At 54.9% G+C, this 26567-nt stretch overlaps 6 protein-coding genes across 6 annotated transcripts; 3 read left to right on the top strand and 3 right to left on the bottom strand.

The window, feature by feature from the left end:
• Nucleotides 1-164: 164 nt before the first annotated feature.
• On the top strand, nucleotides 165-733 carry V2A60_008373 (DUF4748 domain-containing protein; the record flags this gene model as incomplete). Its single annotated transcript, XM_083259646.1, has 4 exons — nucleotides 165-173; nucleotides 236-249; nucleotides 323-348; nucleotides 417-733. 4 exons carry the CDS (start codon nucleotides 165-167, stop codon nucleotides 731-733), a joined length of 366 nt encoding a protein of 121 aa, XP_083115772.1.
• Nucleotides 734-1142: 409 nt separating this feature from the next.
• V2A60_008372 (RNA polymerase II-binding domain-containing protein) lies at nucleotides 1143-2882 on the top strand (the record flags this gene model as incomplete). Its single annotated transcript, XM_083259645.1, has 2 exons — nucleotides 1143-1292; nucleotides 1464-2882. The coding sequence occupies 2 exons, from the start codon at nucleotides 1143-1145 to the stop codon at nucleotides 2880-2882; spliced, it is 1569 nt and encodes a 522-aa protein (XP_083115771.1).
• Nucleotides 2883-4133: 1251 nt separating this feature from the next.
• V2A60_008371 (protein phosphatase 2A regulatory subunit RTS1) lies at nucleotides 4134-6283 on the bottom strand (the record flags this gene model as incomplete). Its single annotated transcript, XM_083259644.1, has 5 exons — nucleotides 4134-4500; nucleotides 4549-4847; nucleotides 4894-5850; nucleotides 5912-6199; nucleotides 6260-6283. The coding sequence occupies 5 exons, from the start codon at nucleotides 6281-6283 to the stop codon at nucleotides 4134-4136; spliced, it is 1935 nt and encodes a 644-aa protein (XP_083115770.1).
• Nucleotides 6284-8182: 1899 nt separating this feature from the next.
• Nucleotides 8183-10246, top strand: V2A60_008370 (transcription factor TFIIIC subunit TFC1; the record flags this gene model as incomplete). Its single annotated transcript, XM_083259643.1, has 3 exons — nucleotides 8183-8377; nucleotides 8436-8844; nucleotides 8892-10246. 3 exons carry the CDS (start codon nucleotides 8183-8185, stop codon nucleotides 10244-10246), a joined length of 1959 nt encoding a protein of 652 aa, XP_083115769.1.
• Nucleotides 10247-10415: 169 nt separating this feature from the next.
• On the bottom strand, nucleotides 10416-11736 carry V2A60_008369 (uncharacterized protein; the record flags this gene model as incomplete). Its single annotated transcript, XM_083259642.1, has 3 exons — nucleotides 10416-10698; nucleotides 10747-11564; nucleotides 11644-11736. The coding sequence occupies 3 exons, from the start codon at nucleotides 11734-11736 to the stop codon at nucleotides 10416-10418; spliced, it is 1194 nt and encodes a 397-aa protein (XP_083115768.1).
• A 510-nt stretch (nucleotides 11737-12246) lies between these two features.
• Nucleotides 12247-18802, bottom strand: V2A60_008368 (uncharacterized protein; the record flags this gene model as incomplete). The annotated part of the gene is made up of 3 exons (XM_083259641.1): nucleotides 12247-13742; nucleotides 13838-14062; nucleotides 15436-18802. 3 exons carry the CDS (start codon nucleotides 18800-18802, stop codon nucleotides 12247-12249), a joined length of 5088 nt encoding a protein of 1695 aa, XP_083115767.1.
• Between the last annotated feature and the right edge of the window lie 7765 nt (nucleotides 18803-26567).

Here is a 26567-nt window from a genome sequence, read left to right as displayed (position 1 = left end):
CATCTTCATCACCCACCTACAACCACTCGGCACCATTGCTAGCGCTGCCATTGCCACTCAACCGCTCAATCTCTCACACCGTCGCCCCAAGAGTAATCGTCATATTATCTCGTGATCCTCGCTATTCCCGCTATTCTCGCTACTCACACTATTTACTACCCAATATGAACACGGTATGCCTACATTTTCTGCTCCGTCTGCGGATCCTGCTAACGAATACTGCCAACTTGCCTAGGTGAAATCATTCTGGTTCGCATCCCGACTTTAAACCTCGCGCTTCGATAGCCCTTCTCCTTTCATACACTGACACTAAACTAACTAGGCTCGGCTGGGGCTCTCTCTGTGTCGGTACGAACCTCTCCTTATCTCTACAGATGTCCACCTCGTCAAATAGCATCGTGCTGACATCCAGGAAGCCGGCGCTGGCGCCTACTACTTTGCCAAGCGCGAGATCAACGCCGACCGAAAGGCAAAGCTCGAAGCTCACCGCCAGAAACGTCAAGACATCCGCTCCATGGAGTACGGCGCCTCCCAGCCCATGAACCCCAGCAGCAGCAACGCCGCCGGCAGGCCCGACTATGCTGGTTCGCCCAGCGCCGAGTCCGGCAACGATCCCTCTCCTGCTGGGCAGGATCTCGGCGTCGAATCGGCTCCGAAGCGAGAAAAGGAAGACATCAGTCCATACGAAAGCAAGGTCGGCTATCGCAGCCGCAAGGGCGAACGTTTCTCATGAGCGTATTCGGCGATGCAGCCACCAAGATGTCACTACTAGACGGCGCTCGCGTCCACTCTACATGACCTCCTTTGAAAATGGCCATGCGCCGCACTGTTTAAAACATGTACAACTAAACCAATCCATTAATGAAATGCATGATTTATTTCCCCTATCTACGCCCTATGCACCTAAGCTGCACATGTCTACTACTCACTCCCTTTTCTTCAACTTTTCACAACATCAGGCCATTATTAGATCTCCTGCCCCACCACGCCGAGGCTTTACCGCGACCACCACCACCACCATCACTACCACCAGGCCTCCACTATAAACCAACCTCAACCAACAAACACATCCGTCTCATCCCATCTTCATCTCCAAAGCCGCCAACACCCACGCGCGCGCGCCGACCGCGCTTCCCCCCGCCATGGCATCGCCAGAGCTAGCCATTGCCAAGGCTGCGCTCTCCGCCTCCCTCTTCAAGGCCGACCCGGTCTCGCTCTCTCGTCCCGACGTTGACACCCTCTTCCCTCTGCTCGACGCCACGATCGCCCAGTGCTCGCGACACAATGTTCAGGTTTGAAGCTTCACCGGGGGAGGACGGGCCAACGCATTTGCTGCTATTGCTTTTTTTTGTCTTTTTGTCTCTAAATCCCCCCTCTCAGCAATTGCCAAACCCCCTCCCCCATTTGGGTTTATTTTCCATGGTCGCTAAACATCATTTTTTATTTTGCCACACCACCCGCAGAGCTGCAAGAACTGGATCATGTCCCACGTCGCGTCCTCGCCCGCGCGGTGCGCCAATTTCGCCAAGTACCTCGTCGCGCTCTCCAAGAGCTTCCCGACCGACGCGACAGCCGCCACCGCCGGCACCGCCGCCGGCTCGCGCCCGAGCCTCAAGCGCAGGCGCCTACACATCCTCTACCTTCTCAGCGACGCGCTGCACCACGCCAGCCGGACCAGCAGCCGCGTTTGTGCCGACGCCTGGGCCGCGCCCCTGGTGACCCTCACGGCCGCAGCCGCCTCGTTTGACAGGTGCCCGAAGCACAAGGCCAAGCTCGAGACCCTCGTCTCGCTGTGGTCCGAGAAGCAATACTTTGCCGCCGACACGCTGTCGCAACTTCGCGACGCCGTGTCCAAGAATGGCAATATTGCCGGCGCCGCCTCCAAAGCACACGCTGACGCCGCCGAATTGTCCACGACATCCTCCCTCAAGATTGCCAAGGACGCCCCGTACACGCTGCCCTCCTCACACGGCGACACATCCACGCCGTGGTACGATCTCCCCGTCGGCACCTGGCTCCCGCACCTGACGCCCAACTCGGCGCGGCCCATGGTGCCGGAGCGCATCCTTCCGATTCAGCTATCCGGCGGCCTCGCCGACGAGCCCCTCATTGACGCCGTCAAGACTCTCCTACGCCGCGCCGATCGCATATACACCTGCAGTAGCAACGACGACAAGGAAAGGACCGATGATGCAATCGTCGAGGGCACCTACGAGGACATCAACGAGCTCGGAGAGCGCTTCGTCGCGGACCAGACTACCGGCGACGTGCTTCGCGCCGACACCTACTACGGCTGGTCGCGGCCGTTTTGCGAAAAGATGAGGGCCCGTCGTCGAACGCAAGCCGCCCCCCGCAGCGACTACTCCCCCCGCGGCCGCTCTTACTCCCCTTCAAGGTCGTCCCTGTCGTCTGGCTCCCCGTCTCCATCGCGCAAGCGTCCCCGTCGCTACTTGTCCGACTCCCGCAGTCGAACGCCGTCGCCGCACGCCGCACGTCGCAGCCGGAGCCGCAGCCGCAGTCGCAGCCGCAGTCGCAGCAGCAGCGCCGAAAGGCGCTACAGGCGGTCCCCTCCACGTCCGCGCGGCGATGCGCCTCTGCCTGCAAACATGGGGGGGCTGCCGCCGCCGCCGCCGCCTCCGCCGCCGCCGTCTGGCTTCACAGGGCAGTGGCCGCCACCGCCGCCACCGCTGCCGCTACCACCAGGAGGCATAATGCCCGGTTGGACCCCCGACCCAGCCATCATGAACCAGATGATGGCTGCATGGTCCGCCAGCCAAGGACTTCCTCCCCCTCCGCCGCCGCCGCCGCCGCCATCACTTCCCACTGCGCCACCGCAGCAAGCATATCCGCACGGCGGCGGGTACAACAACGGATATCAGTAGAACACGTATAGCAGGAGGGGAGGTGGTGTGTATAATAACAGTTACCGTGGCAGAGGGAGAGGATATCATGACCGTGGTGGTGGTGGTGGTGGTGGTCGAGGGGGGTGATTACTACATATAGCAAACACCTAAAAAAGAAGGCGGGTTATAAAATGTTGATTTCGTGGGAAATCAGCTCATTCATTCAACGAGATACGACTAATCATAAGAGAGGAGGAAAAACAATATTCTATTTCTTTTGGCCAACAGAGAAATTGAGAAAAAAAAGTAATAAAAAAGTAAAAATGTTTTTCTGCCAACGTGCTTTCGTCATCATCTGTCTACATTACGCAAAAAGAAAAAAAAAAAGAACACAAGAAGAAAAACCAGCCAAGATCAGGGAAAAAGTTTGCTTCTCTTCTCTCATTTTCGTGTCTCTCTTCTCTCATCTTCGTGTCTCTCTTTTCTTTTTCTCGTCTTCTTTCTTTGTTCATGTTATTCCGTCTTTCCTCTCTTCTGTTTCCCGGGGGGGCGGAGGCTTGACAAAAGGGAAACAGGCGCGTGGGGGGAAAACAAGGTCAAAACGGCAAACTTGCAGAAAAAAAAGCCGTGGCCATGACGAGATTGAGAAAAGAGGGAGATCGAGAGAGTGTGAAGCAAACCCAGTTCCTTTCCCGAAATTTGTTTTTTCCACCCTCGCCGTGCATCGTGTAAAATGCACGGATGAAAAAAAGGCAGCAAAAGTCATGTATCCCTTTTCAGCACGGCCCATCCCAGTGACCCCTTTTCCTCTCACCGTCAACCTGCGTTGCGTCTTCATATCTTTTCTCTCCTCTGACCTTTGAGCATATGTCGTTGAAGTGAAAATTTTGTATCCCTAAGTGCGCCAGTTGCAAATTCCTCCGCCTTTCCCTCGGAACATGAAAGAAAAAAAAGAAAAGAAAAGTCAGACTGCGTAGAGACACTCTCTCCCTTTTTTTTGTTGTCAACTTCTTGGAAATGGAACAAGACCTCTCGGGACCTCTCCCTCTCCCTCTCCCTCGCCAGAAAGTTGGTCGCATAAAGACCAGGTCCTCCAATATGCAAGTACTCAAGAAAACAGATGTAAAGAGACTCGTCCTGAAAGGCAAAAACGAGGCGCTTTGCGCCAAGGCCTGGCTACAAGGGGTGGGACCCCAACGATGCAGAGTCTCAAAAAACTGGTCAACATATTTTGTCGATTGTATATTTATAGAGCTACAGCACTATGCGTAGCCCACCGTCGCTCAAATCTCATCGGCTGCGTGTTGAGCCGGTCGAACCTTGACGTTCGTGAACACTGGGCCGGCGGCCGGACTGATCCTGTAGTCGTAGCGAGTCCAGTCGCTTTTGGCTGTCGTCCGCCCCCTGGTCCGTCTCGTCGAGGCGAGGCATGGCGGTAACTTGTGTTCTTTGTGGCGGTTCGGCCATATCTGTCGACATGGAGTTGCGACGGGATTCGGCTTGCTCGCCTAGAGCAGCCCATTTGCGCTCGCGCAGTGCCTCGCGCTCGGCAGCGCTGTTCTGGTGCTCAGTGTACTCGTGTGAACAGTCGTCAAACAGTTGCGGGTTAATTTCCATAAAGAGCTTCATGGCGTTGTACACCATGCCGTGAATGGTTCTACACACGTTAGCGGGGGTAGCATGCGAGGCATGTCAGCCTACTAACCTGTTCCAGTGGCCCTTGGAATTCTCATAGAGGGGCGCAAACATGATTGGCAGAATGATTTCGACATTGTCGCTGACCAGGTTGCAAAAGTATTCGTTGTTCCAAAAGTAGAGGGCGCGCTCGGCAACCTGGAAGTGTGGACTGGCGACAGACTTGGCCAGCTGGTGGAAGAGCGGTTCTTGCACCTTGGCAAATTCGGCAGGGTCCATGACCTCGAAAATGTCTTCGACTTCGTTGAGGAACATGACCTCCTTTGTGCTGTTTACTTTCGGCCAGTAGCGGAGAAGTCCAAGGACGACCTACACAATTAGCACGTGAGTAGTTGACATGTCTTGGGGTACATACATCTTCCGTCAGAGACGCATCCTTCTCTAGAAACTGCACAATGCAGTATGCGAGCTGAGGATGGTACATGCTCAGGCTCCTCGGCTTGTGCAGGGGGAGAAGAACGCGAGTCAAGAAGATCTTGTGTTCTTCCTTGAGAGGGAGCGCGAAGCCATTTATGATGGAGCCAAGAATTTCCAAGAGCTCCGCGATGCCGTTGAACCTTTCCGTTTCATAGGTGAATTGAAAAAAGACATTGTTGATGGATCGGCGTATGAATGAACGCAGGTTCAAAAACTTGCCGTAGATCCGATGGAGAGTAGTCTTGAGAAAATCGCGTTCGCGAGGATCTTCCGAATCAAAGAGATCAAGCAACTGGAGGACAAAGCTATGGTCGATGTAGGCTTTGGCAATGTTTGTGTTAAAGTCTTGACTCTCAATGAAGCGCAGGAAGAACTCGTAAACAACTTGAATATGAGGCCAGGCAACCTCGAGCACGGGCTCGTCCTCTTCCGGATCGAATGGTTCGCCCTGAGGATTCATCGGGGGCGGAATGGGTCGGAAGAGGTTCTTGCTAAACATGTCCACCACCTTGGGGTACATGGGCTCGGTGATGACTTGTCGGTTGTTAGCGACGTAGTCAAGCAGCTCGTGCAAAGCCAGTCGCTTAATTTCCTTTGCCTTCATGTCGCCACTGGCATCGTTGAAATCAAAGATGACGTTGCATTGCTCAATCTTCTGCATGAAGAGCTCCTGGCGTCTGTTTGGGGGGACCTCGTGGAATCCGGGCAGCTTTTCGAGATCTCGGTTGGTAGAAATATCGAAGCGTGACGAGTGCTGTCGTTTGGGAGTTCTAAGTCCCTCGGGAATGGCATCGCGATTGTCTATTCCGCGGTGAATCATGAGCGACTTTTGGCCGGGCTTGGGAGGGGCGAGGTCGTGCGGCATCGTCTCGGCGGCACCTGGAGGTGGAACGTGCTGTTTGAGACGCGTTAGCTTGTGCGAATGGGCAGTTGAGTGCTGGTCAGCCACGACTTACGCCTGGTGTTGGGCTGATGACGACTGTAGGAGGCATCCTGGAGTTGCCGTTGGGGCTCGAATTGGCGCCCATGGCACCAAACCTGTCGCCGCCAGCGCCCTGGCTGAGACCGTCTGTAGAATTTGGCGGCAACGGCTTATTGCGAATGTCATTGACGGCTGTGGTCGAGGACGTGGGGGTCAGGGTAGGTGACTGAGTAGAAGTATCCCGCGACGAAGGCGACGCGGTGCCATCTTTGGTGTCTTTGTTCTTCTTGGAAGACTTTGTCGAGTCTTTGCCTCGGGAGAGCTGGGCAAGTTAGGAGCTTGATTCTCAACGGAACATGTTGGCGGATGATTTTGAACGTACGACTTTCTGGCTAAAGCGCTTCATCCTGTCTTGGAGTTGTTCGCCCATGTACTATTCGGGTGGCACGGTCGTGGCTCTGGCGGGGTAGGGCAACAACGCGGCGGTGCTGCGAGGACAGCGGTGCCAACCGGGAGAGAGCGCGTCAGGGGCGCGGGGGGACGAGTGCGCCGACAAAGGTGAAGACTATCGCTTGCAGTATGCGGTTTGCAGTATGGACTAGCGGCGGCGCCGGCAGAGATGAGCTCGATGGGGGCTCGACGCGATGGCGGTAGTCAGGGGGGGGCTCGAACGCGCGGAGAAGGCGGCCAGGATGAGGGACGGCTAGTACGTAGACGAGGAAGGGCGGGACCAGAGAGCAGTCTCATGCGTGAGGAATTGCAGTCTGGACGACGAGTTAGAGATGGAGAGAGGGAGACTGGAGATGAAGGGCGCGCCGGCCGTGAAGAGGAGAGGACTGAGAACCAAGTGGTGTTGATGCAGCGCGGAGTCGAGGTAGAGTGCTGCGGTTGCTACCGTCGTCGGTGTGGTGGGTGTGTGCCTTGGCTGTGGTAGCGGTTGATAGGGCAGGCGACGGGACTAGGCGAGTATGCTAACAGAGCTACTTGATCCGGGTCCTGGAGGCACTGGAGGCGGGGAAATGCGCTAAGAAGAGGCGACCTGCCTAAGAGGTACCTAACTGTTGGTACGGTGCCAGTGCCTAAAGGGATTTCAGAGGGTGATTTGCTCAGAGTTACATGAGGCCCACTGGAGCAAGGGACAGGGGGTCGTCGGTACCTACTAAGGTATCCAAGAACCTACTATCAGTAAGTTAAGATGATACCAACTCGAATCAGTACATACTTAGTACCCAGGTCAGAGAATACGCCCTTGTACATCTGAACAGGTGAGTGTGGTCTACGGGTTACCGTGTGATATGATGAGTGCTGGGTATTCAAGGCAGAGGTTCTGAATGAACTATTTGCGAGCCTCCCTAGGTACCTACGTACCTGGGAGGTAAGCACCCAAAGCTGTCCTGGGCCGGGCTGTTGAGGAGGGTTTGAATATCCAGCACACAGACGAGTGACAAACAGTTGATATTCAGAATATTCATAAACAAATGAATGCATTACCCTACGTTCCTTGCAAGTAGGCTGCCGGTATCAACAAATAACACCAACAACAGGTGAGCAATGCTGGCTACCTAGGTAGGTACGTAGATAGGTACCTAGGGCACTACCTAGATAAGGCTAGCAGGAGCTTCCCACCCACCAGTGCCACCACATCGCTCCAAACTATGAAGACACGGAGGAGCCACTCCGCCGAAGCTACAAGAAAAGACACAACTAACAAGCTACCCATGGTGCACAGCCTGATGCTAAAGCCGTCATAAAATATCAGCTGTTTTCTCATTACCCATCTCTCAGTGCATATAGTAGGCGCACATGTTGGGCACGGACCAATCCCGCCTGACAATCAATCAAGGACCACCTAGCCTCCACTGCAAGCCTGCCTGGAGCTCGTCTCGTGATGGCTTGTTGTTTCGCGCCGCAGCCGCTAACTAACTAACTAAAGGTACCTGCGGATTAATCAGTAGCCGGTCGACTTCTACAGTCTCCATACAGTATCCGCACGGTCTTCACACATGCCCCGGATCAAGCTCTGCACTCACCACGACGGCTCGAATAGAGGTCATCATCGTCATTGTGATAGTCTCTGGCTAGTGCACCCATCGATTTCATGCACATCCGCTTCAATGGGAATTGCCACTCCATAAAAGCCCTTTTTTTTTCTCCCCCGGTAGTCGTGCGTGCTGTCGAGAACAGCGCGAACCTCACCAAACCGACATCGTGGTATAAGCAGTTATCAGCTGCCTACCAGTGGCTTGGCTACACGTCCTATTGGCTTGACGCCGCCATGATGGCCTCTCATTCTGAACCTGACGCCATGGCCTCTCCATCAAATGACTCGACGCCATCATCGCCAGCTCCAGGGCCCAGCTCGACTCGCAACGCCCCAGCCTCGAGAGCACCAACCTATACCATACCCAATACAGAGATTGCTGCCGTAGAGATTCCTGCAGTTGTGCAAAACATTGACCGCGCCATCAGTGCGTTTGGACGTGTATCTAGTTTTGACCATGTATGACGATGTCTGCCCATAGTTTGCTTGCGTCTGCTAATGGCAGTCTTATACATAGGTCATGGACCCTCGACGCAACTCGCTTCCACTCTACCTAAACCCGGAGAGTCCCTTCTGCAACCCAATCATGTCGCATAATGCAGCGTCGCACAACATTGTCCTGAAAATCACCGTCCCAAAACGGACCGGGAGGAAGAGGAAGCGTGGCTCATCAGGCCCTTGGGAGGGGGATAGAGAAATTTGCGATGTCGATGAGGCAAAGTCGAGCTCGGTTTGCTCAATCGCTCGCCAAGACGAGCCCAAGATTCTCAGGCGCAAACTCCAAGACAATGTCGGCCACTACAAAGTAGATGCCGTGGGCATTGTCCATCACACTCATAGATTCCGTGGTCTCGCCGACTTTTACTGGGACATGTCTACCTCATCATTTGCGAACCGATACGTCGACCAGGTTCTTTCCGGAGATGGTAAGTTACTTCAGAAAACAAAAACAGTGATACTGAGACCTGCATAGTCGAAAAGATGAAGGCCTTCACCTTGGAGCCAGGTATCGACAAGACCAAGAACTCAGACGTGATACCACCGCCGCTGTTTACCCACATGAGCCTTCCTTTCAATTACTTTTACTCTCAGAATCCCTACGTCCGTACCACAGCCGACGGTGGCACAGTCAACGTCACAGCCGTCAAGCAGGTTGGATACTTTATCAGTGCCGAAGACCCCGCGCCTACTGGGCCCCAGGAGTCTCCGGATGTGACTGACCCCCGGTTCATGGAGGTTCTGGCAGACTTGGAGGCCGCGTTTGAGGATCGCCCCATCTGGACACGCCGCTCGTTGCTCAATCACCTCGGCAAGAAGCTCGACAGCTGGAACGAGCTCAAAAAGTATCTCAACTATGCCGCCTACCAGTTCAAGGGCGGCCCCTGGCGAGATTGCGTCGTGCCGTACGGCGTCGACCCACGCACGGATCCCAAATACCGAGTGTATCAGACCCTCATGTTCAAGCTGACCAAGCACAAACGGCCCCAGGGACCTACCACGGTGCGGACGTACCGTCGTCCGGAAAAGGTGGAGGAGCGCCAGGCCCCGGCGGGCGCGGCGAGCCACGTCTTTGACGGCGAAACGTACGATACGGACGGCAAGGTGTGGCAGGTCTGCGACATCACCGACCCCCTGCTGCGCGAGCTCCTCGACCAGGCCGCCGTGCGCCCGACGTGGGACGTGAGCAGCGGTTGGTACCACGGCGGGCTGTGGGCCAAGGTCAAGGCCGTCATGAAGACGAAGCTGGTCGGCATCCGATTCGGCCGCCGGCTGTCGCGCGCCGACTTCGCCCCGACGCTGCAATTTGGCGACAGGACGCCGCCGCGGTCCGCGTCGAGCAACTTTCACCTGCCGCTGCCCAACCTGCGCCTGACCGACGAGGAGCTTACCGCGCTGCGCGGCCGCAAGCCGCCCAGGAAGAAGAGCCAGGGGTACAATGTGAAGCTGCAGGGCCGCGCCGCGGCGGCGGCGGCGGCGGCGACGGCCGACGACCCTCCGTCGGTGGCGAGCTCGCCGAGCAGAGCGCCGACCGGGGCCGTGGACGACAATGACGAGGATTCGGGAGCGGACAGCAACGACGATAATGATGACAGCGTCTCCGAGCTGGACGACGACGATCAGCTCGACCAACCAGACTACAACGGTCAAGGCTACGGCGGTCAAGACTACAGCGGTCAATATAACAACGGTCAAGATGGCAACGGTCAAGACTACAGCGGACCGCATTATGCTGGTGCAGAGTACGGTCACCCATATCGGTACGAGTATAGCGAAGCTCGTTTAAATGCTGCCGACGACTCGGAAAATGTATACCCTGAGCTAGAATAGTCGATACCGACTACACAGTTCCGGAATATCGAGGAAATGGTAATATTCTTAGCCCCAAATATACTGGTTATAGTCGTCACTCAAGAAGCAGCAAGCATAGTGAAAGACGACGAGTCTTGGCTAGCTCCATTGTGCAAGCATCACCAAAACCGTCTCCCAAAGGTGTCCCTCACCAAAATGTTTTGGTGGCTACTTCCTTCCCTACTTTATACATGATAGTATCGTGTGAGCTATTCTGGTCAACCTCCACGATGCCCCCCGTGATCTGGTCCATGAATGCACCATAGTGGCCCGTCTCTCGAATCCGACAGTAGCCGGGCGACTCGGCGTGAGAGGTAATTGCTTCTGCCGACTTGAAGATGCGCGAGCATTTCGGGCATTGGTACGACTTGTCGCCGTGCGCGGGGGATTGGAGATGTCTGACAATGGCCCCCTTGTCGTTGTAGTATTTGCTAAACTGTCAGCTTGACTGACCCTTACTGCTATGGGATCGCCCTTACCCGCACCCCAACTTGGGGCAGATATATTTATTTATGACGGTAGAAAAATAATCAGACGCGTTGAAAAACGGATGATCCGGGTCGTCAATATCCATTGTCTCTACCAGAGACTTGGGTGCCGGCTGAGTCGCTGCTGCAAGCTGTTCGGCAGTTGGTGTCACGCGCCTCTTCTCGCGATCTTTTGCAAGCGCGGTTTGGATGTCTTTGGTACCCCAGGCTCCTTGCCACTTGGACGCCAAGGGCACTGACGATGATTCTGCTGGTGACTTGTTGGGCCATCGTCCTCTGCCTTGTGCCGCATTTTGCCGCTCGGCTGCTGGGTGCTCGTCGGCTGACAGATCGATTAGTGAGCTGCTCGGCGAGTCTTCTTCCTTCCGGTCGTCAATTATCGCTGTGTGCCACTTCTTGGCAAGACTGTTGACCGGTTCTCCTGCCTGTTGCGTGTTCGGATACCCTTCTGGCTGCTGTAGCAACTCGGCCGCCTGCTTCTGTTCTTGAAGTTTGGTCATGGGAAGAGCGGGAAAGTCAGCTTCCGTGACGTCTCCTGGGGTCTTGTCGCTTGGCGCTTCGACAACATCGGCCCATCGCGGGACACGCATCTCAGACATGTAGCTTGCATAGCTACCCTTGATGGGTTCGTCCGATCTCTCCTCCAACTCTCTGTGGAAGTCGAGCTTTGTCTCCCTCAGCTGGACTAAATCCTCGGAAGTGATGCGAGTGCATTGCCCGCGCTCAATATGCCCGACAAGTGCTCCGACTCGGTCAAATGGGCCGCGCTTGCAGCCTGGACAATGTAGATGCTGAACGGGTTCATGCTCCTGCCATCATTTCAAATTAGTAAAAAGAGAGAGAGAGCGATAAACCCGGCATTAAACATGGCCAGGTGAGAATGCGTACCCGTTGGACGTGTAGGAATTCACTTCCAGCGACCTCGAACCTCTTATCGCAAAAGGAGCAGCTTTTGTGATCCTCCCTGCCTTGCTCTCGCATCTCGCATTTGTGATCCCACAATAGTTTCCAAGATGGAAACACAATCTGGCAGGGCCGGCAGGAAAATTCCGTCCCTGGCGTGGAACTACTCATGATTGCGCCAATGTTTTGGAATGGGCCGACGAAGGGCAAATGTGAAATGGTCAGGGACGCTCTTGAAGCTGATCCAAGCGGTTGAGAATGAGCAGACGCGAAATCATGCATTGCGTTTGCAGCATTTGGTAGTGCCTGCCAGCTGGCAAACAGGAAGCGGGAGCTGGCAGAAATGCTAAAGGGTCTATTGAAAGCTGTTGACGGCAGGATCCTTGGAAGGAAAGTAGAGAGATTATATGACGTGAATCTTGAATAATTATATTCTAAAAGGAAAAAAAAAAGCAACTCCAGCATTTCTATGCCCTTTGTCCAAACAAAGTTGGTTGTGCCTGACCCATTCTTTCACATCGTAGTATACAAACACTTCATTTTCATTTTCTATTTTCTCCGTCCCTCTTCCCCCTCTCTTTTCTGCATCTAATCTACGCCTTCGTCTTCGTAGCTCGCGCTGTTACCGGCATTATGCTGCTTGGACGACTGACTACCGTCCCGTAGCATGCCGCTGGCGCCGCCGCGGCCCCAGTTGCTGCTGGTGCCGTTGCTGTTCATACGGGCCGGACCTCCGGCACCGTTAGGCTGCTGCTTTTGCTGCGGCGGTGACGACAACGATGGAGGCGACGGCTCCTCGTCCGAGTCCATAATGTCGTTGTCAATGTCTTCGAGTTCCTGCTCAATGGTTCGTCCGCGCGGGCTGAGACGCCGCAGGGGAACGGTATTGGCGTTGCCGTTGGCGTTGCCGCGCGGACCAGCATACATGTTCGGATCGCGGCCGAGCAGACGGTCTGCTTTGCTGGCAGGCCTCTGCTGGTGCTGCTGGTGCTGCTGCTGGTGCTGCTGCTGCTGATAATAGTAGGAGGGCGGCTCGGGTGGAGGCCCAGCTTCGCCCCAGCCGGCATTAATTTCGCGCTGGCGCTGCTGCTCCCTTTCGATGCGCACGCGTTCGCAAGCCTCGAGCCACTTGGGGCTCGCCTCCCACGCCCAGCCGTCACCGGTGGTGTTGCAGACGGGGACAAACCACAGTGCGGGGGTCGGGCCCAGCAGGTGGCTCATGTTCTTGCGCCAGCCGAGATCAAAGGCGCTGGGCAGCCTCTCGGCGTCCTGCTCGTCGAGGTACTCCTCGTACCGCCGGCGGCTCTGGTCGCGCTCCAGATCCTCGTACGAGCGCTGCGCTGGGATCCCGCGCGGCTGGTAGGCGTCCGTCCGGTCCTGGGCCCAGCGCTGCTCCTCGCCCTCCTCGGGCCCGGTGATGCCCGGCAGCGCCGCCGTGTGGAAGTCGACAATCTGCTGCGCGACCGGGTGGAACTGGTTGCGCGGGTCGTGGGCGAGGTTGTAGGAGCGGCGCAGCGGCGACAGGTAGCGCGTCTTCTCGAGGCACTCGATGGTGGTCTGCCCGCGCAGGGAGAGCATGATGTGCCAGCCGGTGAAGATGCCGAGGACGATGCCGATGATGCCGCTCATGACGGAGAGCATGATGTAGTTGACGGGCATGAGGTTGTCGACCTCTTCCGTGATGCCGCCAATGACCTGCGTCCACACCCAGCTGCCGCTGACGGCGAAGGCGTAGAAGCAGAGCAGCGTCGTGTAGCAGAGGAAGAGCAGGAAGGCCTTGTAGTTGCGCAGGCCGACGCACGTCGCCAGCCACGGGCAGTGGTGGTCCATCTTTAGGACGCACCGCTTGCACGTGGAGCAGTGGTGCGCGCGGTCCGGCTTGCGCGCCTGGCACTTTTTGCAGAACCGCACCTCGCCGTTGCTCTTGACGGTCAGGGACGTCGCGGGGCGGCTGGGTTGCGCTGTCGGCAGCATGCCGTAGCCGTCCGTCGTCGTCGTCGAGCCGGCGGGCGTGAAGACGGCGACGGTGTAGGACCAGTTGGCGAGAAGATAGATGGCGACGCCGACTGCGGAAGACGTCTTGCCTGTTGCGGGAACGCGGTCAGCATCGGGGAGGGGGGGAAAGCCTGGACTGGACTCCTCTCGGGGATAGCTACGGCCCCATTGGCCCTTTGCCTACCTAGCCATGCAATGTTCGTGTCTTCATTGCCAATGTTGACAATGGTCACGACAGCCCACGTCGTCAAACCGTAGACGAACAGTAGTGGGAAGTATTTGACAATCGAGCAGCATGTACGCTCGAGCCGCCGCGCCCATCGCCGGGCCATTCTGTCGTCGCCGAGGCGGCCGGTGGCCTCGAGGGGATGCTCACACTCGGAATCCAACTTGTCGGTGCGCTTGACGCCTTTATTGTTGTTGCCTCATTGATACGGTTCGTGTCGCTTCGATTCAGGCCTCGTTTCTCCAAGAATCGCAGTTCCGGATGGGTCTCTTCTTCTTGTTCTTTTTATATTCTTTTGATGAATCGTGTTTAGTATGCAATGTCTGATGTTACGAAAGTGTTTGGTACAGCGATACGAGGCAGCGCCGATTAGGTCATCAGGGGCGAAGCAGTGCTGCGCCAACCAATCCAGCTTTAGGTTTGTGCTGATCACTACCTACCTACCCTGCATCATGCGCATGTTGCAAATCTAGCCATGTGGCTCCATCTGTACTAGTAGTACCGTTGAACGCATGAACAAGAAGTCAAAAATCAAAGATCAAAGTATTTTGGCTCAGCTTTATTTTCTAAACTTGATACCTTGACTGGTGGGTGGTGAAGCCGAGCAGACTGCTGCTACTGCACTCCCTATGATGAAATGGGCAATCGGCAGTAATATCAGCGGCAGTATGCTGAGGGCTGGATCGCGCTTCAAGATTCTCAGTATTGAAGAGAAACATTGGCCGTGCCAGGTCAGGAAGTGAATTGTTACTGTGGCTAGTTCTTGGTTAGTATGTCCATATATAGAAGCCTCGAGGTCTCCCAGAGTCGCGCATCGACAAACATTCGTCAATGTTTCTAGATCCTTCGACGGGAGGTGCAACTTGTAATTTACGGCGATTCATTCTCACTTGTCATCTCACTTGTCATCAATATAAATATAGGCCAAGTAACAAGACATTGTCTTGTCCAACTTCCATTGTGAATGTGTTTGTGTGATCTATACCGAATCCCAAATCATTCCATGTCTTTGCCCAAGTGAGGACATATGTATGTGTGTGTGTGTCATTTTTTGAAACCCTCCGCCATGAAATGCTAAAATGTATGCAATATGTACTATAACATGATGGTGTGCGCGTTGAAGCCTGCCTAGCAAGGCTCAGAAGGGGAAAAAGAAGAAGAAGAAGAAGAAGAAGAAGAAGAAGAAAAAGAAAACGTCAAGTGTTTCCTTCGTACTGCCTTGGTGCAATCTGAACAAGATGACGAAGGAAATGAGCAAAGAAAAAGACGAGCGGGCAAACAAACAAGTTGAGGGGGTATTTTGTCTCCAACCGGTGGTGATGTAGTTGCGTCTTTGCGACATGTCATGCTTCCAAAAACAAAAAACAAAGGAAAGAGTCCATTTCAGAGAAAAAAGAATCCATCAATACAAAATCTCTCCCAAGTCGAGCTCAAGAAGAAAAATGAAAAGAAGGTAGTAAAGGAAGGAGTGGAATGGGTGATACTCAACATCACCCAGCCAGCGCTGCTAGCAGAATGTGTTGCTTTTGTCTTGGTCGAGGGCACGGCTAACTAACTGTAGCTCTCAAAGCTCGTTTTTTCCGTGCTCGACTTTTCAATGGTACCGCGTGGGCTTGTATTGCTGCGTCCAAAGACCTTGCCTCCCAGGCGATTCAGTTTGCTGCCGTCGGGGAGCGGGCGTGGCGCGTCAATGAGCGTCTTCTCAATGTCATCCATCTGGACGCGGCAAAACAGCGTCGAGAAAAGATACTGGTCGCCTGCGTGATTGAGCAGCGGGAGCGTGCGGTAGCCCCGTTTGAGATTGCATAGCTTGGCGGTGTAGCTCGCAATCGGCGGGCGGTCCTTGGTGCTGTAGCTCTCGCCGTCGTTGGACAGCTTGACTGACCAACGCACAAAGACTAACTCCGGGTGCTTGGTCACCACTTTAAACTTGAACTGCCCCGACATGAACATGGGTGAGAAGCCATTCTCGCGAATGACTTCCGTCTGGAACTTGAGAGGCGTGTCTGTCTCACGGTCGCCGTCGGAGGACTCCTCCTTCTTGTCGCGTTTATCATTGGCGTGGAAAACTTCCACTTCGACGTAAAAGTCCATCGACTTGCTGGCTGAGAGGTTGGCAGGGCGCATCAGCTGCTGGGCGGAGAGCAAGTCAATGGAAAAGGAGACGACGGAGCGCTCCTTTTTGCCACGGGCAATGTCCGAGTTGAAAGGCAGCACCTGAATGTCACGCAGCTCCGGTGGCTTAAGCACATAGCCAGACGAGTCCTGGCCACCATCGAACATGGCGCGGTTGATTTGCATGCCCAGGTCAAATGTCTGCCAGTTAAGGGCAGCCATCTGGACACCGCGTCGCCAGTAGAGGAGAGGGTCAAAGTTGCTCGAGGCGAGGCGGGTGCCGTCGGGGTAGACACGCATGAGGTAGCGCATGTTATGGATGTTCAGCGACATCTTGTCCTCTTTGGAGCGCGAGTTCTTGGAGAAGCTCGACTCCATGAAGGAAAATATGTGATTGAACTTCTTGGCGGCTGGAGCGTCGAAGCCAGGAAATTTGACGCCGGCGCAGTAGACGCCGAGTCTACCGAGGACGGGTATGGTCTTGTTGGCCGATTGGCTGCCAGAGCCAGTGTCGCTGCCACTCTCCGTATCGCTGTGGCTGGTCAGCTCACGCATGGCAGGAATCTCCTCGTCGATGGTCTGCACACGGTGACGGCTGTTGCTTGCCACGCGCCGGGGATAGCTACCAAGAAGGGGACTCTGGGGAAGAGACTGCGAGATGTAAGGGGCGGGGCTCTGTGAGATATGGGCGGGTTGGCTCGAGGAGCCGACACTGTTGCCGCGTCCGCGGGTAGCCTGGGCGATCACAGAGGTGCTGCTGATACCGCTGTCATCCTGCATGCGAGGCTCCTTGACCTTGATGAGAATGCGACCCATGAGCTCCGAGGGCGAGGGCAACTTGTCAGAACCAGGATCAAGCGGCTCGGTGACGAGACGGGCGCCAAAGGCCTCCTTAATGGTCTCGGCCATGATGCCTTGCTGCAGGGCATTGCAGTGCACTTCGAGTGAGATCCAGAGAGGAAAGTTGGATTTGACAAAGGCGTATTTGTTAATCGTGGTCATGACTTCCTTGAAGCTGATGGACGTGGTGAGGGTGCGGCCGTGGACAACCTGAGGCTGCCCGTCCGGGCCATCCCAGCAATCAACTTCGACGCAGCGGCAGCCACGCACGAGAGCAGATATGTAGCCTTCAATGCTGGACCTGCCAGCGACTTGGCGGCCGAGGAGATATGTATTGTGGGAGCTGGAGATGAAGTACTCATTCATGGGACGGTCCAGGGTGAAGTCTTGGGGCTCATCGGCGACCGGCGCGTTGTGCCTGGAGCTGAGGAAAGCGACAAAGGCGTCCTCGGACATGACCTCTTCAAGGCCTTCTTGGGTGTTGTCGGAACGATACTTGCGAGCATGGCGAAGGAAAGACTTTTCCCAGGCAGCGCGGTTGTTGTCAACATCCTCACCCTGCACGTTGCGAAGGAAAGCGAGAAACTCAGGCATCGTCATACCCAGCTCCGGATTGGCCGAGTTGCAGTGCAGGATGTAACGAATGTCCTTGCGCTGCTTCATGAGGCGGACGAATTCAAGGAATTCGGCAAAGTTGAGGCGCTCCCGGCCGCGAGCGTCGGCAATGCGGAAGTTTGCTTGGACAATGATGTGAGAAGAGTAGATGTGTAGGTTTTGGCAGACACGCCGAACACCGGCAAGGTCTAGCTCTTCGGTGGCACTGCCAGAATCGGGCTGCTTGGCCATCTCGGTCTGCCAATACTGGGCAATGGCTCTGTCATTGAAGGACATGAGCGAGGTCATGACTTCTTGACGATGGCGCAGCATGGCGTGCAGAAAAGTGGTCCAGATATTGCAGGCCTCGATGTCATCAGCAATCAGATGCATAAACTTGGACTTGGAACGCTCAGGGACAGAGTAGAGAATGGAGAACCAGGTGGAGCGCTCAGATTCGGGAATCTTGAAGTCACGACCATACTGCTGGATGTCGGAGCCGGTACGAATCTCTCGAATTTCGTCAACGTGTAGCGATTTTTGGGGCCGAGTCTTGTCCCAGACGAGTTTGTTGGAGTCTGGGTCGTACTGAAGCCGAATTCTTTTGGAGCGGCTCTTTTTGGAAATTTTGCGAAGCCAGATACCTTGGTGGAGCTGCAGAGGAATCACCGGGCCGGCCATGGTGGTCGAGCTGCCGCCAACAGGCGAGGTGGCGTTGCGGGCAGGAGGTTTAGGCGCATCGCGGACAATGCCGTCGAGCATGAAGTTGTTGTGGCGCAGAGAACCAAACTCATCCCTGTCGTCAAAGTCGGACTCGGAATCTGTGTGCGCCGGCGCAAATTCGGGTTGCGCGCCAGTGTTGCTGTCGGAGCGGCTTCGTAGGAAGCAGGGGCCAACACTGCTGTCGCGACCAGAGGGAGCAGCAGAGGATTGCCTCCTGCGGCTGTTAATGCTGCGGGATGCACGGCTAGAGAGGCGACGGATGAGATTGCTGCTCTTGGCGGGGGCAGGAACGGGCGAGGCGGGGCCGTTGCTGGCCATTTCGGTCAGCGGACTCCCATTGCCAGCCCAGCTCTGGGTGAGGGAGTTGACGCTCGTTTTGCGGGAGACGATTGACTCTGGAAGCTGAAAGTTGGGAGGGCAGACGTCGTCGTCGATGCGAGGACGAGGAGCCTCGGGCGAGGCTTGGAGGGAAGAATTGGTGGTGAGAACGGCGGTATCGGGCGACATGGTGGGGGAGGCTTGGCGAGAGGAAGCGACGGAGGAGGCGCTTATAGCAGAGATAGGGACCGAGTTGGACTGTTGAGGCTGGACATGCGTCTGTACCATGGCCGGGTTCGGACGGCGCCGAAGTTGGGCTGTTAGGGAAGACATGTTGTTCATGTCTTGGGCTGGCGATGTGGTTGGCATGGGTCGTGCAGTCTTGTATAGCATGACCATGTTGCCTGCGGTTGAAAAAGAGGTGGCAGTAGGGGCACACAGAGTTGAGAAGAAGAGGCGAGGGGGCCTCTATGCACGTTTCGTCATCTATGAGTGGCGGGTCTTGGGGACGGCGTGCATGTTGAAGTGTGACAAGAAGGACGAGAGAGTTGCGCAAAGCGGCGAGAGCGAGGTCGAGAGGTTAATAAGTGCCGGGAGGAGGAGGAGGAGGATGAGGAGGGCTCGTGTGCACTTGTGTGCACTTGTGTGTGAGTGTGTCTCGTGGGCTGTGGGTTGCAGGTTGCTGTCTGGACGGAGATGCGCTGGCGCAAAGCAGAGACAGGCAACAGCGGGAGCGGGTCCGCCGAGCTCTGGTGTGGTGCCTGGAGAGCTGTGACAAGCTTGATGCTGCAGACACTCTGGATGCAGGCGAAGCTGCAGAAAGCAGATATGCAGGCTGAGAGCGTAGGGTGTGGCTGCGCGCGCGTGGTGCGGAAGCGGGAGCTAGAGCAAAGCCCCAGGGATGGGACGTCGTCGATCTGGCTGGTTGAAGGCTCCTAGTGCAAGGTTGTCGTCGGGCAGGGCAGCGACCACGTCAATTGTGGGCGATGTGCAGTCTGCAGATTGGGTGCCTGTCGTCGGCGAGGTGGGCGTGGGCGTGGGCGTGGGCGTTTGTGCAGGTGCAGGTAGAGAATACTGAGAGGATACGACCGGACGTGGGCGAGGCCGGTTCAAGCTGGACCTGTTTTCCTTGCGGCGAGATGGACCGACTAGCTTGGTGAGAAGTAGAGAGCAGAAAGCGGACCGTGGCGTGCAAGTCGTACAGCAGTGCGAATGCCAATGTTGAAGAAGCTGCGTGGTTGTCGAGGTCTGGCAGGTCTGATGCTGACGATTGTATCACAGCTTTTGCGTCCAAGGGTGTCGCTGTAGTGAAGGTAGCAAGAGTTGCAGGGTGCGGAGCAGTGGGTGCGTTCAATCTGCGCGGCAGACGCTTTTATATAATTCGAAATAGTCGCTGTCTGTTGTGAAAATGAATAATGCTTGAAGAGTGTAGTTTTGAAGAGAAGAGCAAACAGAGGTTGGTAGTCGAAAAGAGAGTTGACCAAGGTTCAGCCAATGTCTGTGTGGGTGGTGGATGATGAAGTACTTGCAGTCGCGGTGGAGGGTGGCTCTAGGACAGCCCACCCAGGACAGCTCAGGACATGAGTAACCTTGGGAGCGGCAGAGAAGGGCAAAAAAAAAAAAACCTTTTTGAGTCAAAGGTAGCCGGGCCTCCGAGTTGCGGTGCGGAGCCTACGGACCTGGGGGAGGGGGAAGGGGGGAGGGGGGTGTAAATTTTGTTTCTTTGCTTTTTCATTTATTTATTTTTCTACTGCCCTTTAATTCTATAGGCCAACGAATGTTCCCTGGTGTTCGAGAGGGAGGCGTGTGGAATGGCAGGAAAGCCGTGTATCTAGCGCGGACTGACAGAGAACGGCTAGTAAGTAAGTGGAGGGAAACAGTGTCGTATAGGTACTTGTGGCCACGACAGGAGGTACATCTGGCCAAGCTTGGAAGCGCAAACTCGGCAGGCTAAGCTACCTTAGCACCTAGTTGCCTGCCTATAGCGGTAGTGAGGTAAGGCAAGGAGGATTAGGGAGTGCCCAGCGGTAGGCACGGTTGGCACGTAGGTAGCGCCTTGGGTACGGGCTAACCCACTGTAGCAGAGCTGGCCCAGGCACGCAGCCTCCCTGGACCTCAATGTGGTGTGCTGGCGGTTTTATTAACAGCTTTATTATTATAATGTTTCTGCGCTATACGATGCAACTCGGGCTATAACTTGTCAAGGAGGGTCGCCAACGCAGAAGCCAGGTAGGTACAAATTACTTGCCTGCGATGGCTACCTGTACTTAGCAGATACCAAGTAAGGCACCTACTGAGTAAGGTACCGAGGCAAGGAGGTAGGTAAGGTTAGTACCTAGGTAAGTATTAGGTAGGATTGTAGGTAGGCAAGCAGGCAGGACGGTACTTATGCCAACTGGGACAGTTAGTAAGTTAGTAGATAGGTAGGTTGGTACCTTTCCTTACTCGCCAAACCTCATCACATAGCTGGGTACCTCTCTAGGTACCTCCCAACAACCTATCTGGGCCCTGCCTCACCTCGCCTGGCAAAACATCACTGCCAAACCCTTCATCAAACATCTCTCTTGCTCTTGTTGCTTGCATCAACACATCATCGCCAACATGACTCACAACGCCTCGTTCCATCTACATGACACCCAGAGGAAAGCACAGGACACACATTCATCAACACCCGAATATACCGTGCCATTTCCTACCCAATCAAAGCTGCACCGCCAACCACACCTCACCTTGCCGCGCCAGCTCCCACCCGGCGGCTTATTTACCAACGGCCACGGCCACGACACTGTCCACATGAGCACCCAAGACGTGGTGTGGCCAGCGCCATGAAGAGGGGTAGTTTGATGTGAGAGTCAGCACCTGGCTAATGCCATCGCCCTGGGAGGTTGACGTCTCACTCTGACGGCTGTTGCTGTCCACGGGCCATCAATGCCCCAGATATTGATTGGCCTCGTACTCAGTACTCTTGCGGCTCGCTAGCCTTTCCTTGCACCCACTAACCAGCCGTCGTTCGCTGTATACACAGTACAACATTTGCCGCAGCTTGACAAAGAGCGCCAAATCGGCCACCTCAGCCAGCTTCCCGCCGTCCTAGCAAGCTTGCCTACTCCTCGGGCAAGTGTTTAGCAGTAGTTATCTAAGCTTGACGGTAGCAGAAGTATCAATCCCGTCGTCACAGCACCTGCTGTCGTTTTGCCAACGCATGGCAACATTCTCTACTGTGCAATCCGCCTCTCGATGACGACTTGGCTTTGGACCCCGTATGACACGACACACCGAGCGGGCTGTGACAGCTAACAACGACTCTCTCCCTGCACTCCGACCAGCTAGCGCGGGCAGGTAACTACCGCCAAGCAGGACACTCCAGCCATTCGTGTGCAAGGGACAGCCCTCCCCTTCGTAATGGAGCCACCAGGCTCTCGGCGGGGCGCCCCAAGGCACAATGACGACGGATGAGCCGGGGCAGACACGCACACCTACAAACAGCCCACCACTTACTCGCCCGCGGCTCAGTAGCATGAACCCCCCAGGTCCCTAAAAAGAAACTGCTGGCGAGCTTCCCCATGAGCGGCGGCTTGGCAAAAGCACGACTCTTCCAAAGCAGAGGCCAAATGGGCTCTCTGACTACTGAGTACTGATACTCAATCATGAACCTAGCCGCTGGTGCGTGGAACCCGGGAACAGAGTACTGTCACCGACGTCTTCTCATACCCTGGCAACCGTGGCTCTGTTCCCGCCATCTCAGTGAAAGAGAAAAAAGTTTCCATGATTTCCACAAGCACATATTAACATGCAGAGGGCAATACCCCTCTTTACTAAATACGGCTTTCCTCTTTTTCTTTTCTTTTTTTTTTCGCTGCCCCCCAGCGCTTTGTCCAAAAAATAGGGGCACTAACAGCTTAGCTCGGCGAGGCGTCAGACGATACACAACAAGTACTCCGTACACGACCAGATTCGGCATCGAAACACTGGCTTCTTGCTTGGACCGCCAGATTGGACTTGGCTTGGGACCGAAAAGATGAAGCAAAAAGTCCAAAGTCCCTCAGTGCCTACCTTGCTTCGTATTCCCACAGCGGGCTGATGTGTATTCTTTCTTACAACCGAGCAGGACTACTATGCCGCGATGCTAATATTACTACAGCCTCGTACTCACAACAATGACCTTGACGCCGCCTGGCCGAGGGAGCGGTCAGGGCTGCACATACGAACTGCAGTTGTTGGTCACTTGGCTAGACTGCCTACTACCAGCTAATGGTGGCTGGCTTCTTTTTCCACACCCCCCCTTGTTGAGCAGTCTCAGCCCAGCTCAGCCCATTTCCCAGCTGTTTGGGAAACGCACCCAGCCTTTTGGTAGAAGGGGCCACGAGGATGGGGCTCGGATCTGAGGTGAGATCTGCCATTCGCTGCCCTTGTTCTGAAGGAACGGCCAAGCAGAAAAAAAAGGAACGAAAGAACCACCGTTCCTCGCTCGTGCCTGGATGGCAGCCATGATTTTCTGAGCTGTCGCATTTCAGAAGTTCTCTTGCTTAGCACAGGAACGCGCATCGTCTCGCTCAACTGATAGTGTCTATGCCCGGCGCGCCGACAAAGAGCCGAATTTGGTCGTGAAAAACGACAACCACCAAGTCGGTGAACCATTCCTCGCGGGCTGCCAAGGGGGTGGGTGTGAGTCGTGACAGACAAAGCGGCCAGCGGTCAGCGGCTCTCGTCGCGTTTTGCCACCTTACTTAGTAGCTTTCACGATCAGCGGTCAGTCCATTCTTGCGCGGTACCATTTTTCTCTCCCTCTTGACCCCCGTCGAGTTCGGTAAGTAAGATGAGCCAGTTCCTCTTGCAGGGCAAAGTCGATGAAAGGATATTGGCAAACGCGACGTCACTACTACAAAAACCTAAAAACCTAGGCAGTGGGAATCCGGGGAAGCTGAAACGAAAAAAAAAAAAAAAAAGAACAAGGTTGATAGAGTTGGGCAACTGAGACAAGACCAGACAAGCACACAAGGGAGCGCAGCATAAACCGTTTCTCGCTCTCATTTTCCTCCCAGCCATTTTGGAATATTTCTCGAAGAGCGACAACGAAGACGGCGAAAAGCCTCGGAGATTGGCGAGACTGGTCACCTGCCAGGGGCGTGTCGACGAGGGGGCCTGCAGAAGGATTTCCTGCACGTCGATATTTTTGGGCACTCTTTTATTGCAAGGCTCCCTGTTTACCGTGTTTGGGGGGGGGGGGGGGGGGGGGGGGGGCCTTGGCAGCAGAAAAAAAAAAGAAAGAAGAGGGAAAAAGAGTTTACCAAAAAACAGGGCATGTTGGGCAACGGCGAGCCGCTGCTACTGAATGCAGGATGGATCTAAAGATGCTGCATCAAGGTCCCCCCCTGCCGGGCGCAACCCGACAAGGCCATGTCATGTACTTGCTTCGTACGCGTCTGTATGTGGCAGTGACGTCTGCAAAACATGGGCCCGTCTTACATGGGCGTCAGGGCTTGGGCAAGAGCCTCAACCTGGCCCCTGCAATGCTCCGAGACCCAAAGGCATGACTGCTGGAGTCTCTCTGAGACAGGGTCCTTCCTTGCCATGTTGCCTTGTTGAAAGGCAGATAGATGCCTTTGCCTTTGGACACTATTGATATGCAAGCGGCCAAGGGAAGCCTTTTTTTTTCTGACGGAGCCAAGCAACCAAGTTCTGTGAGAGAGCTCCCCAGCCCTGCTTGCCGCTTTGTACTGGTACTTCATCTCCCCCCCTTGTCGGTACCTCCCTCTCTCGTTGTGGGCTTGGGTTGGGAGTAATAAAGCCAAAGGAGCAGCTAGCAGCCCTCTCTGGTGTGGAGTTGCTTCTGAAGCTGGGCTGGGCTAGTCGATTTTGGGTGGTTGCCGTCGTGTCGGTTAGCTGATCCGGGTGGGCGGATTTTGTACGCCAGGTGTGCGCCGGTCCTGTTTACATGGTAAAATTTTTTTGCTTGGAGTTTGCCCTTGGGGCCATTTTCGAAGAGTTTTGACCTAATGAGGAAAAGTCGAGAAGGAAAAGGGAAAAAGGAAGATGGGAAAAAAGAAGAAAAAAGAAAGAAAGCCACCAGTGAATCTGTCTTGCGCAAAGGGCTTAGTGTTGCTTCAATTTGGACGCGTCTCACTGGCTGCTCTTGTCCCTGTGGCTTTTCTCCTTTGTGTTGATTGGTACTTTATTTCTGGCCTACGTCAACCATTTTGTTTATTGCCCTCTTTGGCATCCGGATATGGGCATGGGATGCATGGGTGTCCGGGCACCCCCTCTTCTTGGCAGGAAGAAAGCCGTGCCGTTTTAAAAACAGAAACACGATGGCTTGCATCGACGCAACGCCACAAGGTCGGTATTGTTTACCTATCAACTGTGCAGTGACGCATGGTGATTTCCATTGCGCGTGCTTGGGTTGTGAGAGAGGAGGATTATCGGATGAGCATGGCAAATGAACCAATATCAGGCTCCGAAGAAATGTCGTCAAGAACAAGCGTGTTTAGGCTGGCGTGCTGCGGCGCATGTCTCACGCAAAGCCCGCACTTGTACGGAGTGTTGGCACTTGGGTAGGGCTTTTCTGTTGTCTGGGATGACTCCACGCGCAGAGCCGACTTTTTTCAAGGCTCGTGGGCGCATTCTATTGGGACCTGAGACCCCATGTCGCGTCGTGTTATTAATGTATGTGTCGTGCAAGATTTTGTCCTGTCTTGCGCGCCCCCCCGCCGCACTCTTTATGCTGAGCAGCAAGAGGAGAGAGGGTTTTCTGCGGGCGTGCTGGGAATAGCAGCCAGAGCGGGCGCACGATGAGGTCATCGGTGCCCTCAATTTGGTATTCCCTGCGCCGCGGTTGGGTCCCACCGCCCCGGACACGTTTGGGAGGCATGGTTGGGAGAGGATGAAAAGCATGCCAGTGCACCCGGTACTGATGAGGATCATGGACCACGACGACGACGGCGACGACAACAACAACTGCGAACCCCACCCCTCGTGAGAAAGAGATGAACACTCGCGGCCAAAAAAAAATGGGAATGTAGCTGGAGCAAAGGGGCAAATCGTGATGGGCTTGTAAAAATATGGACTCTTGTACGCAGAGAATGTGCTGCCACGCGCAGATGGCAGGGGGGGAGGGGGGGGGGGGCACAAGGCGAGCAGAGGATCGCCGTCACAGAGCTACTCAGTTGTCAGTACGGAGTACAGCCTAATAGTAAGTACGGAGTACTGATACTGGTACAACGCTAAAACTGGGGCTTTGCTGCTCGGAAAAAGAAACCGTTGCCGTGAGATTACGCATGTCGTCATAAGGACTAGCACAAGGGTAACAAGGGCGACAAGAGAGAGACTGCAGCCTGCAGGACAGCAGGACAGCAGGGCACCAAGACACCAGGACACCAAGACACCAGGACACCAGGACAAGAGGACGAGAGGACAAGCAAAAGGCGTCTTGTTGTCGGTCGGCAACAGAAGAGCACGTGCCTTGTATGATGCAGGCGACAGTTGATTGGTTCCCAAGCCAAGGGAATGGCGGACAGTTTGTTTCTTGTTTGAATATTGGTCATGCATTCATGCACCCATGGTGCTTGATGCCTAGGTAATTTCTGTCTTGTCGGCGACGGAATTGGAGTAGGTTGTGTCCCGGCGAGTGACGGGTTTTGTGGTTGAATTGATGTCGTCTTGATATAAGCAACCGGGTCACCTACGTATTCACTACTTGCGGATGAGTAATTGATTAATCTGTACGAGATTAATCAACTAGGTCATCATTGACTTGGCCCTTTTTTTTTGTTTCTTTTTTTCTTCAAAAAAAAAAAGAAACCACGACGCACACAACATTATCCATTTGCAACGCCCGTCCTTTATTGCCCTCGTTGGAATCATGGTTCATTTATACCTGAACCCCTCTTCTTCCCCCTCCTTGGCCAACGTTGTACTTGGTGGTTGTGTGTCTTTTGAGTTGTTAAATACCATACCTACCGAGTATCAGCACCGTCTCTCCTATTTGCCCAGAGAATTGACCGCGTCAATGACTTGGATTCCCCTTATCCCACGCCCATACGTTTCCGGAGAAGAGAAGAGAAGGGGGGGAAGAGGGGTGGACAAGATCAGAAGCCACTAC

This window comes from Cordyceps javanica, chromosome 5, assembly GCF_051103115.1.
Source record: "Cordyceps javanica chromosome 5, complete sequence".
Lineage (NCBI taxonomy): Eukaryota > Fungi > Ascomycota > Sordariomycetes > Hypocreales > Cordycipitaceae > Cordyceps > Cordyceps javanica.
Note: the sequence above shows the minus strand (reverse complement) of the source record. Positions and strands in the feature narration are given on the sequence as shown.